A 16,186-nucleotide genomic window follows, 5' to 3' on the forward strand; every position below is an offset into this window, starting at 1 on the left:
AAAATTTTCATCCACTGCCAGTACAGTTTAAATTGGTATGACTGCTTTGAGTAACTGTTTGATAGTCTCTCCTGTGGTTGGAGAAGTGGTATTTAAATCTTGGTACATAGTAGCCAGTAATACGTACATAAATATCCAATATAAATGCCTGCACATGCACACAAAAGACATGTGTATTCATAGCAACATTATTTGTAGCAGCCTTAAAATGGAAACAACTCAATTCACTGTTAAATAGTGGCACAGATAAATTATAATATATAGGTAACCTTACAGCAATAACAAAACATAGCTACCTGTAATATTATAAATGAATCTTATGAACATAATGTTTACTGAAAGAAGTTAAACACAGAAGAACAGTATGATTCTGTTTATGTGTAATTGAAAACTAGAAATTACTAATCTTAGGTTTCAGAAGTCAGGATAGTGGCTTCCTTTGAAGAAGGGGATAGTGACTAGTAGTGAATATAGGAGAAGTTTCTGGGGAGCTGATAATGTTCTGTTTCTGGAAGTAGTTACCCAAATTACATAGGTGTGTACATTTTGTGATAATTCTTTGAGTTGCATTTGTACTGTATATATCTTGTTATATTTAATAAAATAAAAATTGTGGCTTTTTATATTATCAACTTTCATGAAATGTTTCAGACTGATAAAAAAAATGTATAACAAATACCAGGGTATTCACCATTCAGCCTAACAGTTGGCTGTCTTTCCTTTGGATTTTCTTTTTTAAGAAATAAAATCTTATCAACATGCTCAGAAGTCCTTACGTAGCTCAGTCTCTGGTAACTAATATCATAAATATAATAAATAAATCAGAATGTATTACTCTCATGCCTATTTATATATTTTTATTACATATTTATACATTCATAAATATATGCTTTAGGAATGTATTTATCTCAAATATCAAAAGCAGCAAAAGTGGCAGAGACCAAGTGGGTTTAGTTGTTTCATTTGACAAACTCCCTCTGTAGAATTCAGCAGCTTGATAATGTTAGGGCTTAAGACTGCTAATGGCTTGGCCTTTTCTTCGTATTTGTTGCCTTTTGTTCACTATGTCTGCTCCACTACTAGCCATCATATCTATGCACTAGAAGAGTCTTCTTTAATTTTTTGAGAGTAGATTATATTGCTTATTTTCTGATAATGGAGTCATCTTTGTTCTTGGAATAAGTTCTACTTGCTTATGGTTTATTTTTAGATATATGGATGGCTCCCAGAAAGCTAGTATTTTGTTACTATTTTGTTTTATATTTTCATATCATCTTTATTTTGTTTTCAGTTTTAAGTTTTCATAGAATTATTTTCTTACAATTGAGATAATTTCAAGTTATCAGTTAATATATTTGGTACAAATTCAGTTCTGTCATTTACTAGTGGATAGATAACTAATATCACTAAACCTATTCCCTCTTCTATAATAATGTGATAGTAATGTTTTACTTTGTATAGTTGTTGTGATGTTATGCAATACTACAAAGTGCCTAAAGTAAAGCCTCGTAAATGGCTGTCAGTGAATAATTTTATTATAACCTTAATGTACCAGTAGCCATTGGTAAACAAACAGTTGCTCTGAGTAATTAAGTGGTACGATAGATATATGTGCTTAGTCATGTGGTATGAAAATGTCAGGCACTTCCAAGACTAAGTCAGGAAGGAATTTGTAAAGAGGGAAATGGGACAGGATTAGATTATGTTTTGAATGTTAAGGGACAGAGGTGTGTTATATTTATGTCCATTTCACAAGAGAAATTACAAAATGAAAGAGCTGAATCGCTTAATGAAATCGTAGGTAACTGCAAATCTAACAGCTGTATGAGCAGGCAGTTCACATTACTTGGGGACATGGCAAAAAGCTGTAAATTAAATAGCTGTTGTAGCAATGGCAAGAGTTAGAAATAGGATCAGCTCTTCACAGTTTGCTTTAGCTTATCAGTATATTCTTCATTTACAAATTATTATCACTCCCTAAGCATAAGGAAATTACATGGCATTCTTTGGTAGAGGCATTTTTAAGTTTGTAGTTAATTTTCTTTATAGTATTACCAAGTATGTATAATGTTACTAAGCACCTGATAAATGGATGCAACACTCAAGTGTGAACTTTATTTTAAAAAAAATTTTCCCTTGGAATTAAATTTAAAAATGCTAGTTAAATGTCAGTGAGCTAAGAGATGTTTCCTTAGTGATGCTAAAGGTATGATTGTATTATAAAAGGCTTTTATATAAAATCAAAACTTTTTTGTTAGCCATTTCATTGTTTGGGAAGTCAAGTTGTAATTTGATGTAGGATTTTTAGTAGTTGAAGTGGTAATACAGTGACTGAATACTGACATAAAGTATACACTTTAAGATGAGTATTCACATTTTATAATGTATATATGTAAAATTAGAAAGCTGACTTTAAAGCAGAGAAATACACCTTGGTCTGTTTTCAATCTCTTGTATTAGTGTTTTTCTCTACCAAATATTTGCTCACCCTGAAGATAGTAATTTCTATATCAGTGTAGAGATAATCTTAACGTTTAAGCAACTCCTTCAAATTACTAAGTAGAACATTTCTTGAATACTTTACCTACTTAATGCAAGGTTTTGGAGATACTTTGATGTACAGTTATAATTTCTCTAGAATAAATGAAACTCATTATATTGCATTACTTAGGCAATTTTAAATTTATATCATGTAAATTGTTCAGTTTATGCTGCAAAAAACCATAAGAAAAATGTGTACATGTGTTACATCATAAGTTTGATAATTTGGTGATCGTTTGAAAGATAGTATAATGCAAAAAAAAAAAAATGTTCCCTGGCTCTTAGAGTCTTAGTATGTTATTTTAACCTTTCTGTATCTGAGTTTCTTTGTAAAATGAGGAAAATGCTTATAACTCACGTGACAATTTTAGATAATATATTAGGAAAAAAGTACATTAACAGGCACTGGAGGCAAATATGTAAGAGGGAAAAATGATGAGGGTATGGGATAGTATATGTTCAAGTTGAATATTAGTTTTGTGCTTTTTTATATGTAGTGCTGTCCTATGAAACGTGCTGGTACAAGTATTTTCACATATTTGTAAAATAAATCATAGTAATTATCAGTTAAATCTGTTAGCTAATCTCTTATCAAATATAAAATGTTTATAGTAGCTTGCTTGCCTTGCTGGTATTTTTCACAAATGGGATGAGCTTAAGGTAACATTGATGCAGGGTTATAATATTTTGGTATTTACAGTTGCAGATCAGGTGTTGGGGTAAAATGGACATTTAAAGTTTGGCATAAAATGAAAAGATAAATTTGACTGCTTTGAACATTTCAGTATTAAACTATAAGTATAGAAGATATTTGTGAAATACTTTTCTCCTACACATTGAAGATTTAACTGATAAAGGAATCCATTTGTTGACAACTTTTAAATGGAATATTCAGCAATTAAAGATGCAGTTGATGGATATTTTTATTCAACTTTCAATTGAAATTTCCTACTTACCCTTTTTTAAAGTAGGCAATTTTAAAATGTTATAATTTACAACCTTTTAATTCTTAATATTTTGCAGTCAAAAGGAAAATTGTAAAAGTAAATTGTGTGTTTAGGATGATTTAAGATTGTGTTCATCACAGAGCTCTGATTTAAAATACTTATAATGTTACAGTAATCTGTTACTGGTTGTATCTTTACACTTTTACATTTCACATCTCATTTGTTCTCAATATAACTAAAGCAGGTAGGGCAAGTTCTTATTATTAATAAAAAGTGTTCTAGTGACATTTTAAGGCATCTTTTTAAATATATTGCAGTTGAAGTGCCATGTGTGTAGAACCAGTTTTCTGGTTTATAGTTTGAGTGTTTTATGGATAGAAAATTAGATATTCAAGTGGTAGATGACTAGATGGGCTTCCTTAAAGGTTTGGAGATCTTAAGTTTCATTCAAACTTTAGTCAATTGATTATATTTTATTCTTTGCTGAGTCTTTTGAGGACAAAACTAAATTTCCTAAAATCCCTATTCCTATCAGAAAGATTAGCACAGTCAATGGTGTGAAAGAAAAAGCTTGAGCAAATAACGCACCAAAGAACTTAAGCCTAATAATCATTTAAAAGATGACATGGTACTAAAGTGTACTTAAACTATAAAAGGAATTTTTTTAAAAAAGGTTATTTGTGAACACGATCCTCACGGTTAATCTAACAAGTTCAATTTTTGGATATATTGTGTAAGAAAACAGAAACATGGGTACTTATTACAAGTTTCCACCCTAGAAGCGTACCACGGCGCGTTTTCCCCGGCCTCCCGGTCCCTTTCGGTGTAGCCCGTTATTTATGTACAGGTTTGGCCAGCTGATGGAGAAGCAAAGAAGCGGCTAGGTTTCTCTAGGTTTTCTTTCTAATCCCATTTTGTTGAGAGTCGGGTTGGGCCTCCCAGACCTTTGATAAGTCACACACCTGACTGCATCCATTCTCTTCAGATACTTTCTGTTTTACAAACGCCCTTCATATATTTCAGTCACCAGAAGATCGCTTATTGGGTGTGCTGTACTAGTGGGTTGGGGTGGCTCCTTTGTTGCCACCCTCCTCGGGCCCTCAGTTCTCTGCTCCAATCCTGGGCTGCCTTCTTATCGGGGGTCCTCTGACAGCCAGTCCCCCACGGTGCTACGTCATCACATGCGGACGGAGTGCCGCAAAGCGTGTCTCGGCTCCGGGCTGGAAGACAAGCGTGTGCAGTTGCCGGAAGGCAGTGGAATGGTCGTTGCGTCTTAGGACCCCTCGACCCCTAAGATGTTTGTTAGTTTCAAAATGAATAGTTTATTTCTTTTTGGAGAGCTAACAGTGGCAACAAATGCTGTTTGCTAATGCTTCTCAAAAATTGGCTCCCAGGCTCCCAAGTAACGCGGTACAGAGACTCACTTCAGAGGAACACCTTTGTGGTGTGGACAGGTGTCCAGTCTTAGCAACCCGACTCAACGATGGCGTTGAGTAGGTTGTGCAGAAGAAGAGTTTGTAATTAAGCAAGGGTAGTAACATATATGAAGCACCCTTACCCAACTAGGTTTAAAAGTTTAAAAGCATTTGTATGTTTTTTTCTGAAATTTTATAGCTGTAAGTCAGTGTTCAAAAATATGAAACCTTGAGAAAATTCTTTTTTAATCTTTGAAGATATTTCTGTCTGCAGTTATTTTCTTTGTCTTCAAAAATGGACATATAACTTACCTTTTCCCCCATTTAATATATTGTGGAGGTTATTTTGTGGCAAAATATTTGGATCCAATATATAGTGAAAGTAATATATGGTTTAGCATAATTTAACCAGTAAGCTAATAATAGATATTTAAATTAATTTCACATTTGGTAATAAATTAAGACTATTCTTTCATTTATTACTTTATTTCCTAAGATGATGATTATTTATTTGTTTATTTCCTTATTAAACGATAGTTCGAGATAAATCTGCTTCCTAGGAATTTACAGGGAATCCATGTGGTTTAGTAGAAAGAACTTTGTTTATGAGTTAGAAACTTATTTGATTCTTGCTTAATAACTAAATAGCTGTTTGATCTGTCCCAAATTTAATTCTGAGTCTGTATTTTAGTATCTATAAGATGGAGATAATTTTATTAGGAAGAATTGAGATACTTTAATGTAAAAGTTTTTAGTACGTTGTTTAAGGAAAATTCCAAGATGCAAAATGATATCTAGACCAAAGAATACATATTTACAATGTTAGATAATAGAATGAGTTTGTAAATGTGAATACCATTTTTGTTCACACTTTAGTATCCCTAACCCTGTTGAATTATCTGTAGAATTATCACAGTCCCTAAATTATCCAAAACTTAAGTTCTCCAAGCATCATATATAGACTGAATAAGTAAAAGGTGCACTAATGCTATCGAATTAATTTACTAAAAAGTACTATTTATAGAAGATTTTTGTTGTGTATCCTCCTAAATACTAAAAAAAATTGTTAGATGGTGTTTTATAGGTTCTTTATAATTATAAAAGTAGTCTTTATACTTGAAGAATTAAATAATAGATACATTGTAAAGTTTCTTATCTTCACTCAAACAATCTACACACGTGTAAACATCAGATACAATAAAAAGTTACTGAGGCAGTGTGGTATAATGTAAAAACACTAGCCTGGTGTCACTGAGGCCTGGGTTCAGTTAAATTCAACAGCTTAAATCTCTGTTGAGACAACTAATTTGGGCTAGGTTAACAATGTGGGGACCCAACAACGTACACAGTGTTGTAATCACCTTGAAAGAGGCAATTGAGCTGGATTCTGAAACACGGATAGAATTTGAATAATCAGAGGCCTTGGGGAAGATTAAATGAAGGTATGGAAATAGGCATAGACTAGGGCAGGACCTAAGATAGAAATTCTTGTTGGCTGGAGCACTAAAATTGGATAAAAAGAATTATGTCAGCTCCTGGCGTGACTTGTAAACAAAGTATAGGAGTTTAGGTTGAATTACCAAGCTACATCATTAGCTGCTTAAGATTTGTGATTAATGATATAATTGAAGCCATGGTTTCAGGAAGATGATGGTATTAATTATATTATTACTAATTTTACCAGTATTACTTTAGTTAAGTCACATTGACTTTTGGGGCCTTCTAAAAGGTTGAAATTCTTTTTTTTTTTTTCCTGCTCTAGGAATAATTCTTTGGATTCTATCACACAAATACAGGTTCTCCTTTTAGAGAGAGTCAGATATAAGAAATTAATGTGTTAGAGAAATTAGGAGCTGCTCCTTTTTACTTCCTCTTATTTTGATAAGGAATTTACTTCTGGCCTCTTTTCAACAGCAGGATTTTTTTTTTTGGAAGTATTTAGTTATTTACTTACTTATTGAAGTATAGTTGATTTATGTAATAAATTTTTTGAGTGAAAACTATACAAATTTATTTCTTACCATCTCAGATTTACAGTACATGGAAAGAAAGTTGTGGATTTGTGAGACTTTCTTCCAGCTCCAAAAGTCTGTGTTCAGATAGTTGTTTTCACTTACTTATTTAGCTAGCTCATCAAATCATTTTAAGTAAGTTTTTAATAAGTTTTAGCTAATGCCTCAAATTGTTTTTAGAAAGAGGTAAAGGGTTATTACAGGTAATTTCAGTGCTTGGATATAGGATATTTACTGATAGTGCATTGTTTACTTAATACAATTCATCAGGAATTTGGAAATGGCCTTAAAGGGATGTTCCTGTTCCTAAGTTGGTTATCTTTTATCTCTCTCTCTCCCTCTCCCTTTCTCTCTCTCTTTCTATGTCAATATCTATATCAAAATACCAGTATATTTTCGCTGTTGAATTTACTCAGAAAAATGTTTGTAGTAGTTTTTTTGAAAAGAGAAACTTGAACCGTGAACCATGTGAGCTAATAACTGTTTCTTTTGTCTTCGAATAGTTGGAATGGATCATGGGAAAGAAGCAATTGAAAGTGCAGCTGCATTTCTCTTCAAGACGTTTCACTTAAGGGACTCTGTTGGTCACAAGGAGACAAAGGCTATCAGACAGATGTTTGGTCCCTTTCCGTCATCGTCTGCCACTGCGGCTTGTAATGCTACTAATCGAATCACCTCTCATTTTTGTGAAGACAGCCTTACTGCTCTTGTCCAGATGACAACAGATGAATGTGATGATAGAATTTTATTTGGTAAAAATTTAGCATTTTCTTTTGACATGCATGATTTGGACCACTTGGACGAGCTGCCAATAAATGGTGAATCTCAGAAAACAATAAGCTTGGATTACAAGAAGTTTCTGGCTGACCATTTTCAGGAGCATTCCACCCCAGACCTCAAGGCTGTGGAAAAAACAAACGACTCCTTTTTGTGGTGTGAAGTTGAGAAGTACTTAAATGCAACTTTAAGTGAAATGGCCGAAGCAACAAGAGTAGAAGATCTTTGCTGTACTTTATACGATATGCTTGCTTCTGTTAAAAGTGGTGATGAACTTCAGGATGAGGTATAGTTGAAGTTACTGCAGTTTTATCTTAATGTGACTTATCTTAATGAAATAGCCTTTAAAACATATATGCCTAGCAAAGAAAGTACGTCTTTAATGTTGTGCTAGGGTAGTCAAATATGTGGCCACATGGTTTTACGTAGGAGGCATGCATATCTTTCCACTAGGTTGTTGTAGGAGGCCTGTGAGTATAATGAATATGGGGAGAGCCTAGGGCAATAGTTGGAGTCTCCACATGTCCTGGTTACTGGGACAATTCTGGTTAAATCTGTTGTTACATTGTAATAAGCAGTAGTGTCCCTTCTTCAAAAAGTGAAAACCTGTAGTTTGATAAATTATGTGGTTAATCTAGAAATAACTGTTAGTATTTGTACAGCATTTTATATTTCTGAGACCTTTGATGAAAAGATTATAAACTTCAAAAAGTTAGAAATTTTATCTATATACTGAGTTACTGATTTAGAAAAGTATTTTTGACTAGTTTCTACGATTGAAATAATAAGCTTTGAAAAACAGACTGATCTAGAAGTAACTGGACTACTTAATATTACTTGTTTAATAAAGGACTGTGCTTTTGTAAGTTTCTTATATCACACAGAGAAAACTTTTTAATTCATTTTTGTGTCTTCATTTGGTTGTTATTCAAAATGATGACTTAATCTTACTGTCACATGAAAAGTTTATCTTGAAGAGTTCAGTTTTGCTCTCAGTACCGGCATTATATTCCTTTTCTGTTATAAATTTAAAATAATGCCAACCCAATTTTAATAATGGATGAGCAGCATATTTGATGAAGGATTAAGAGAGATGGCATATTGTTGTAGAAAGGGCAGAGGCTATGAAATCAGAAGTCCTTCCTTTCCCACTTATTGGTAGTGAGATTTTAGGTAATTGAATCCCCTAGAGGCTATTTTCTTATTGGGTTCTCTCAAGAGTACAGGAATACATAGATTATAGAATTGTTGTAAGCCTTCAATGAGATATCAATATGTGAAATGACAAGGAGCATTTGATAAGTACTTATTACATGGTAGTTGTGATTATTTTTCTTATTATTATTGGAATTAAGGATTTTAAAATCATATGAAGTATCAGGAATGTAGGGGGGAAAAATCGAGTCCCCCCCCAATGGAAAATTAGGGAATTAGCTAAACAGGTATTGGAGGACTAAACCCATACTATTGTTGGATATTATGCTCATTACCTTAATTTCAAAATAAGTAATCATGCTGTTGATTCTTTAATCAGTCTCATTTACCTTGAATGTCTTACACTTGGTTTAATTTATATCAGGTATGGTCCACATTTATATATGAATTTCTCTGACATTCTGAAGATAGTATTATTGTTATAAAAATTGTGATTTATAAAGAAAATTCTACTGGTATTTGCTTATAATACATAGCAATTTTGCTATTATGATTATAGTAAACTGAAATTTATAAACATCAAACTAATGGAAACTTTATTTTTCTGAGTGAGCCATAAAACTATTCTTTTTAAACCTCAGAATATCTAGAGCAAAGTTTGTATTTCATAGTTCTTCACCACAATTTTTGAGTAACTGAATCTGACTGTTGGAAGGGGAACGTTTTCTAATTCTCAAGATTTTTTTCATAATCTACCTCATTACAAGGTCAAACTGAATTCATACATCTATGTATTCTTCATACATTGTAGCACATGGTAGAGTGCTAGTTGCTGAAGATGAAAGGATGAATAAGATAGCAGATTCTCTCTCAGGGAATTTATTATTTAGTAGGAATAGACATGTCAATAAGTGTTCCCCAAAACCATAGATATTATGATACTGTATACAAAGAAAATGAGGGTGTAAAAGATCCAATTATAGATTCTTTTTTTTTCTTATTTTTTATTGAAGCGTAGTCTATTTACAATGTTAGTTTCAAGTGTACAGCAAAGCAATTCAGTTATATGTGTACATACATACATGTATTTTTTTAAAGATTCTTTTCCATTTTTTAGAGATTCTTTTCCATTATAGCTCATTATGAGAGATTGACCATAGTTCCCTCTAGTATACAGTAGGTTCTTGTTTATCTATTTTATATATAGTAATATGTATCTGTTAATCCAAAACTTCTAATCTGTTTCTCCCCACCCCCCCGTAACCATAGTTTGTTTTCTATGTTCATAAGTCTATTTTTGGTTTGTAAATGAAATCTGTAATTTTTAGATTCCACATATAAATGACATCATATGATGTTTGTCTTTGATTACTTCAGTTTATGAAAATCTCTAGGTCCATCCATATTGTTGCAAATGGCATTATTTCATTCTTTTTTGTGGCTGAGAAATATTCCTCTGTGTGTGTGTGTGTGTGTGTTTATATACACATACATACACACCACGTTTTCTTTATCCATTCATCTGTTGATCACATTTAGGTCATAGATTCTTTAGAGGGGTTAGTATGGTAGAAAAAGTATTCCTAGAGGACTTTAAGCTACAGCCAAGTCTTGCAATATGGCTAGATTTAACTTCTTCAAGAGGACCAGAAAACAGTAGGGAACATATTTTAAATGTGAAAAAGAACATGGTGTGTTTAGAAAGGTGCAATCTCTGCACTGAGGGATGCAAAGGGTGTGTGATGAGAGACAAAGGTGGGAAAATAGGTAAGGGCCAAATAAGATAAGGTCTTGTACACCTTCTTAAGGTATATTATAAGCCACTCTAAAACCTGTAGATACCTCCTGTATGGTCTGGTTCAGTGATTTTTCATCCAGGATTTAATGGACAGTTTAACATGTAGGTGCATATTTCACATTCTCCCAGTGGCTTGAGAAGTAGAGTTTTAAATGATTCATCCATCAGTGTTTTTTTTTTTAAATCTATGAATGAAAACAAACAATCATTATGATAATTTTTTTTACAAGATAGACTGTTCATTATTTATTAGATCCCTTTCTTTGCAATTATATTGTATTGATAAGGAAATGTTCCTTATAATTTTGAAGTAATGCTTCAGTAGAAAAATATTGTTTCAATACAGTCATTCATTGTTACTGTCACTTTAGGGTATGCTGTACTGTCTATTTACTTTTAAATTCCTTCTTAAGCCATGGAAGAGTATAATTAAAAGAGTAATCAATTTATGTCATAGCATAATTTCCATTTTTTTAAAGTTTAGTTGACTATGGAATAGTAAATATTGGATAACCATACTTTGTGCTATTCCTCCAGAAATTTAGCGGAATCATAAAAACTTACTATTTATTACATATAACTTAAGAGAAATATATGAAAAACTGTGTCTATGCTGAAGATATTTTTGTTCCTCATCTTGTGACTTCCCATGTCTGAATTTACTTTATTGACTTAATGTCTGATGGTAAAGCTGTTCTTAAGGGCTGGCTATTTAAAGTCTTTTTTTCCAAAGACCTTATGTTATTGTTGAACTAGTGTTGGAAGCATGTGAATAATAAGTGTATGTGTATGATGACACCACAAACATGGTGTAACAGAAGTTTTAGTTTGAAACGTGGAGTGACAGAATTCTGATGACAATAGTAATAATAATAATGGCTACATTTGAGTGCCTACTGTATTCAGTAAGGCATTATATTAAGTACTTTATGTGCATCACTTCATGTAATCCTCCACAGTCATGCTTTGAGGTAGATAATGCTGGATTAAAAACTGTTAGAGACCCTAAGTGCTGAAAAGGTTATACTCTGAGGCATTTCTCCTCCCCTCCCCTAGTGATTTAAAAAAAAAAAAACATACTAAAGCAAATATAAGAGTCTAATAAAATTTCATTTTACCACTGTGGTTAAGTTGATGTCTTTTTCAAACATCAGCTTCTTTAAAAAAGTTTTTCCTCAGTTTTTGTACCTCTGTTTTGCTGGTACTTTAAGGAAAACTTTTGTTGACCTCATGGATTATTGCTTACTGAAGATAGGTATTTTACAAAGATGTTGGGAAATTTGCCCAAGGTTGTAGAATAAAAGTGAATTTAGGATTGAAGTTCAGACATCCTGACTCTTGTGTGTACTTTCTTTGCCAAGAAGTAGATCTGTACATTTTCCTGTATTTATTTCTTTGAAACATCAAGCATTTAAAATAATTTGATGAAACTTTGGCGTTTACTCTGATTTACAGTTTCTTTAGAAATAGTGTCTGTCCTTTATAGAGAGTTCCAGATATAGAATTGGCTGAAATAAGACAAAGGATGAAACCTTGAGACCTGTTAAAGGTGAGTTTTAAGATTTTTGCAGGAGATTAGTTACATTTAAAGTAATTCTGTGGTTTTGTGGGTGTTGAACTAGCAAAACAGCCCACTTCTTAGGTTTCCCAGTACCATCTTTTTCTTCCCTACTTTGCCACCTCTAAGTTACTGTCTCCTAAGGGTTTTTTTCCTTTTAAACTCTGACTCCTAGTAATTTGTCTATTAAGGCTATAGTCATTATGATCAAGCCTGAGAATTTGATTGGGCTAGAGTCTTTAAGTCTTTATGCTCTTGAGATTTATTTACTTTAAAAAATATTTATTAAAGTTAGTACATTTCAACACCAGAAGCAAATAAAATTTAACATTCCAGGTTATTTTCTTAATCAGGACTCATTCATCATTGATACAGACATCTTCCTGCTGCTGCTGTTCTGTAACCAGAATTTTAGCAATAAGTTTAGTCCTGCTGGGATCATATAGTTACAGAACTTTCAACAGAAACTTTTCCCCTAGAAAGTACTTGTATTAGTAATAGCAAAATTACCATGTTTTGTGTGTTTGTTATGTGTACATGGACCGGGCTGTCTTCCTTGACGCAACCAATGTCTTCACAGGCCTGTGAATTAGGGATGGTTATCTTCTGTATAAGGATGAAAAAAAGGAAGGAAAAGAACCCGAGACCCAGTTTGTTTCCTAAAATCACAAAGCAAGACATTAGTAGAAATTCCGGGGCTTTTTTCTCAGAATAGGCCCACTGTTCCTATCCAGTATGGCCCACTGTTCCTATCCAGTATGTCATTGAATTCTTTGAAGAGAGAGAGGGATTCTAACGGACAAGGCTCTTTGAAGGAAATTCTGTCTGTTTACCTGTTGTTGACTGTAGACAAATTACTAAGCCCTTAGGAACCTCAGTCCCTAATTTGTGAAATATTTGTTTCACAATGTTGCTGTAAGGATTTGTAAGGTAATATATACAAAGTACCTAGCACAATGTTTCACAAACTATAGGTTCTTGAATGTTAGTTTCTTGCCTTCCACTTGAATGAAGAGCATATATTCGCACATACCAAAGTTTTATTAGAGAGTATATCTTATACATCAGTAAATAATTTTTTATCTATGCCTTATTACATATAGATGTTTCAAGTGATTAATAAAATGATTCTTAAAGGCTAGGTCTTAATTCAGAGAATTATTTTTACTACTTTTTTGTTCTGTTTTGCTTTTTGAAGTCTCAATATTCTAAAGAAAATTTTTTGAATTCAGTTTTTGAAGTGAGTTCTGATTTTAACAATAATTGGTAAAATAAAAAAGGTGTTAATAGAAAAACACTTGAGAATATTGGAGGTATGTTGGAGATGGAGAATACATATTTCTTGGTATTTCACTATTAAAGGCTACTTTTGCAGAGTTATTAATATTGATATAAATATTGATAGAGCAATTCGGTAAAGAGTTCTTAGTAAAAGTGAATTTGAGTTGTATTGATATCAAAGTTTGCTTTTGTTCACATGGTGTTCGTTCTTTATGGCAAGTGTATTTTGGTATTTGTTGTTAGCGTTATCTCTTAACTCTATGCAGATGGTGTTACTTGACTCATGCAAGTTCGTTTCTGAACCCAACTCTGTTCCGGATAGGTGCCTGATCCTAAAAAGTAGAACTTGCTTGGTTAGACTATCTACTGAGGGAAGACTATATTTTTTAGGACTTATTTGCATAATTGATTTTTTTTCCTTTCTTTTTTATTGAAGTACCATCAATTACAATGTGTCAGTCTCTGGTGTACAGCACAATGTCCCAATCATACATATACGTACATATATTCGTTTTCATATTTTGCATGATAAACGATTCCAGCATCCTTTGAAATTTTGATGTAGAGTAATTAGCATGGTTTAATACAGTGGTTCTCAAACTTTCTGTTTTCAAAACTCCTTTACACTCTTAATTACTGAGGACCTCACAGAGCTTTTCTTTATGTTGTTTACCAGTATGTTCTTTTGATATTTATTGTATTAGATATTAAAACAAAAAATTGTAATGCTTTCTGGACCTCCAGAAAGGATCTTGGAGATTCCAGATCACATTTTGAAAACCACTGATTTAATATGTATACTACATTGGCAAGGAGTCTACAGTGTTGTTTTAGGTACCCAGAGTAGGGAATTTAAAATATTATTGAGCTGAATGATTAACATTAATGCTTTATGAAAAGGTTTTCCATCTATTAGGTGTTGTACATTCTTTTTAGTAGTCTTAGCACTGCTGAACTATAAGGACACCAAATTCAACCAGGTGAGAATTCAAATAGTGTCCCTTCAGCTGTGAGGACTGAATATGTGTTGCTTTGTCCTGTAGTCTTTACATCAAATTATCAGAAGAGTCCTTCCCCTACCCCAAGTCTGACTGGAGATCTGCCTTGGATATAATTATACTTTGAGACTTAGAGAATATTTAGAATCATAGAATTTTTCCACCCAGTATATCCAAATGGTGCCCATATAATATGGTCTATTTATTCTAGTGAAGAGTTTTTCCAAGAGACATCTTATTCCTTTCTTGAATAGTCCTCTTGTAATTACTTGTGCTGAACTGCTAACTACTCCATTTACATCTACCATTTAGTCTTGTATCTGTACGTGGGGCAGCAAAGTTATAGATGTCTACTCTTTTAAATGACTATGTTTTAGACTGTGTGATGGCAGTTTTATTTTCTCCTCCTTAGTCTTTTTTTTTTTTTAAGGGTAAAATTCCTTCAGTTTTCCTCTATGTTGACATTAATTTATTATCTGAACAATTTGGATGCAGTTGTTCAGTGCTCCGTAGATCTAACAGTATTGACACATAGAATGCTTTCATCATCTTGTCTTCAAAGGTATCAGACTTTCAGTTGCTTTTCCAATCTAAGAACAACTAACTAAATAATTTCAGGAATAAGAATTAAGACTATTCTGCCATGCCTTTACTTATGAAGCCTGTTCTTTGTTCATTCCATTTACATGTGTTGATATTAAGCTTATAGTTAAATAATTTTCACAACACATCATTTTTATCCTTTTTTCAAATTGGGGGATTTTGCTTTCATCTGGAGCTTCTATTTTCCTTCAGTATTTCTCAAAGATGGCAGTGACTCTTACATCAAATCTGTAGTTCTTGAATCTTGGAATATGATTCATCAAGGTCTGAATACCTGAACTTGTTTGTTTGAAGAAGCTAGGTGATTCCTTACTAATTTCTCCATTACCACAGGTAGCATTCGATATTTGTGGTATTTGTTCTGCTCTTTCAAGCTAATAGTGTCTGTAGGAGAAGATGCATGCAAAGTGAGGATGGACTTGCTTCTCTGACTTCCCTGAGGAGGAACGTGTCCAGGTTTTATTTCCTTGCTTCAAACATTGATAAGAGAATTCTTTTTGTTATTTCTCTCATTTTTATGTGCCTGGATTTTTTTTGTTGTTGTTGTTGTTGTTAGAGATTTAACCTACTAGACACTTCTTATGGATTTTAAAAACATACATGTGTAAATACACTTGTTTTTATTGTGGTTTTTGCCACCATATTTCCTCTCGTGTACCTCTAATTTGTTCAGTTTATGGCTTATTGCATAGCTATAGTGTTTTATTAGAATCTAGTTTTTTTCTCTAATTTTTTCAGGATTGTGGTGGAAATTTTAGTTTTTTATGCCATTTCATTTCTTAATTTTACCTTTTTTAAAACACAGATTTATTTTGCTAGTTTTGAAAAACATGTCATTGTAGAAATTTTAGACCACACTTATACACGACATGTAGGAAAGAGCCATCTGTACTCTCACTACCATCTAGTCATGGCCACTGCAAGTATTTTGGAGTATATATTTCAAAAATATTTAAGCACTTTAAAAGATGGGTCATATAGTATATGTAATGCTTTTTTTTTTTATTACTTAACACTTCTGTGTGTATTTTTATGACAATAAGATATACAATACATTGTATAATTTTAGAAATTGAAGTATAATTAATTTGCAATGTAATG

The 16,186-nt window shown here is 32.6% G+C and overlaps 1 protein-coding gene across 3 annotated transcripts in view; it reads left to right on the top strand.

Annotated features, from left to right (window-relative positions):
• ASCC3 (activating signal cointegrator 1 complex subunit 3) overlaps nt 1-16,186 on the top strand; it is a 301,506-nt gene that overhangs the window by 29,585 nt on the left and 255,735 nt on the right. For all 3 annotated transcript variants that reach the window (XM_032476218.1, XM_032476216.1, XM_032476217.1), the window contains exon 4: nt 7,419-7,978. In XM_032476218.1, coding sequence (XP_032332109.1) covers nt 7,419-7,978 — 560 coding nt within the window. The remainder of the gene's footprint in view (nt 1-7,418; nt 7,979-16,186) is intronic.

Source organism: Camelus ferus, unplaced genomic scaffold (genome assembly GCF_009834535.1).
Source record: "Camelus ferus isolate YT-003-E unplaced genomic scaffold, BCGSAC_Cfer_1.0 contig298, whole genome shotgun sequence".
Classification (NCBI taxonomy): Eukaryota; Metazoa; Chordata; class Mammalia; order Artiodactyla; family Camelidae; genus Camelus; species Camelus ferus.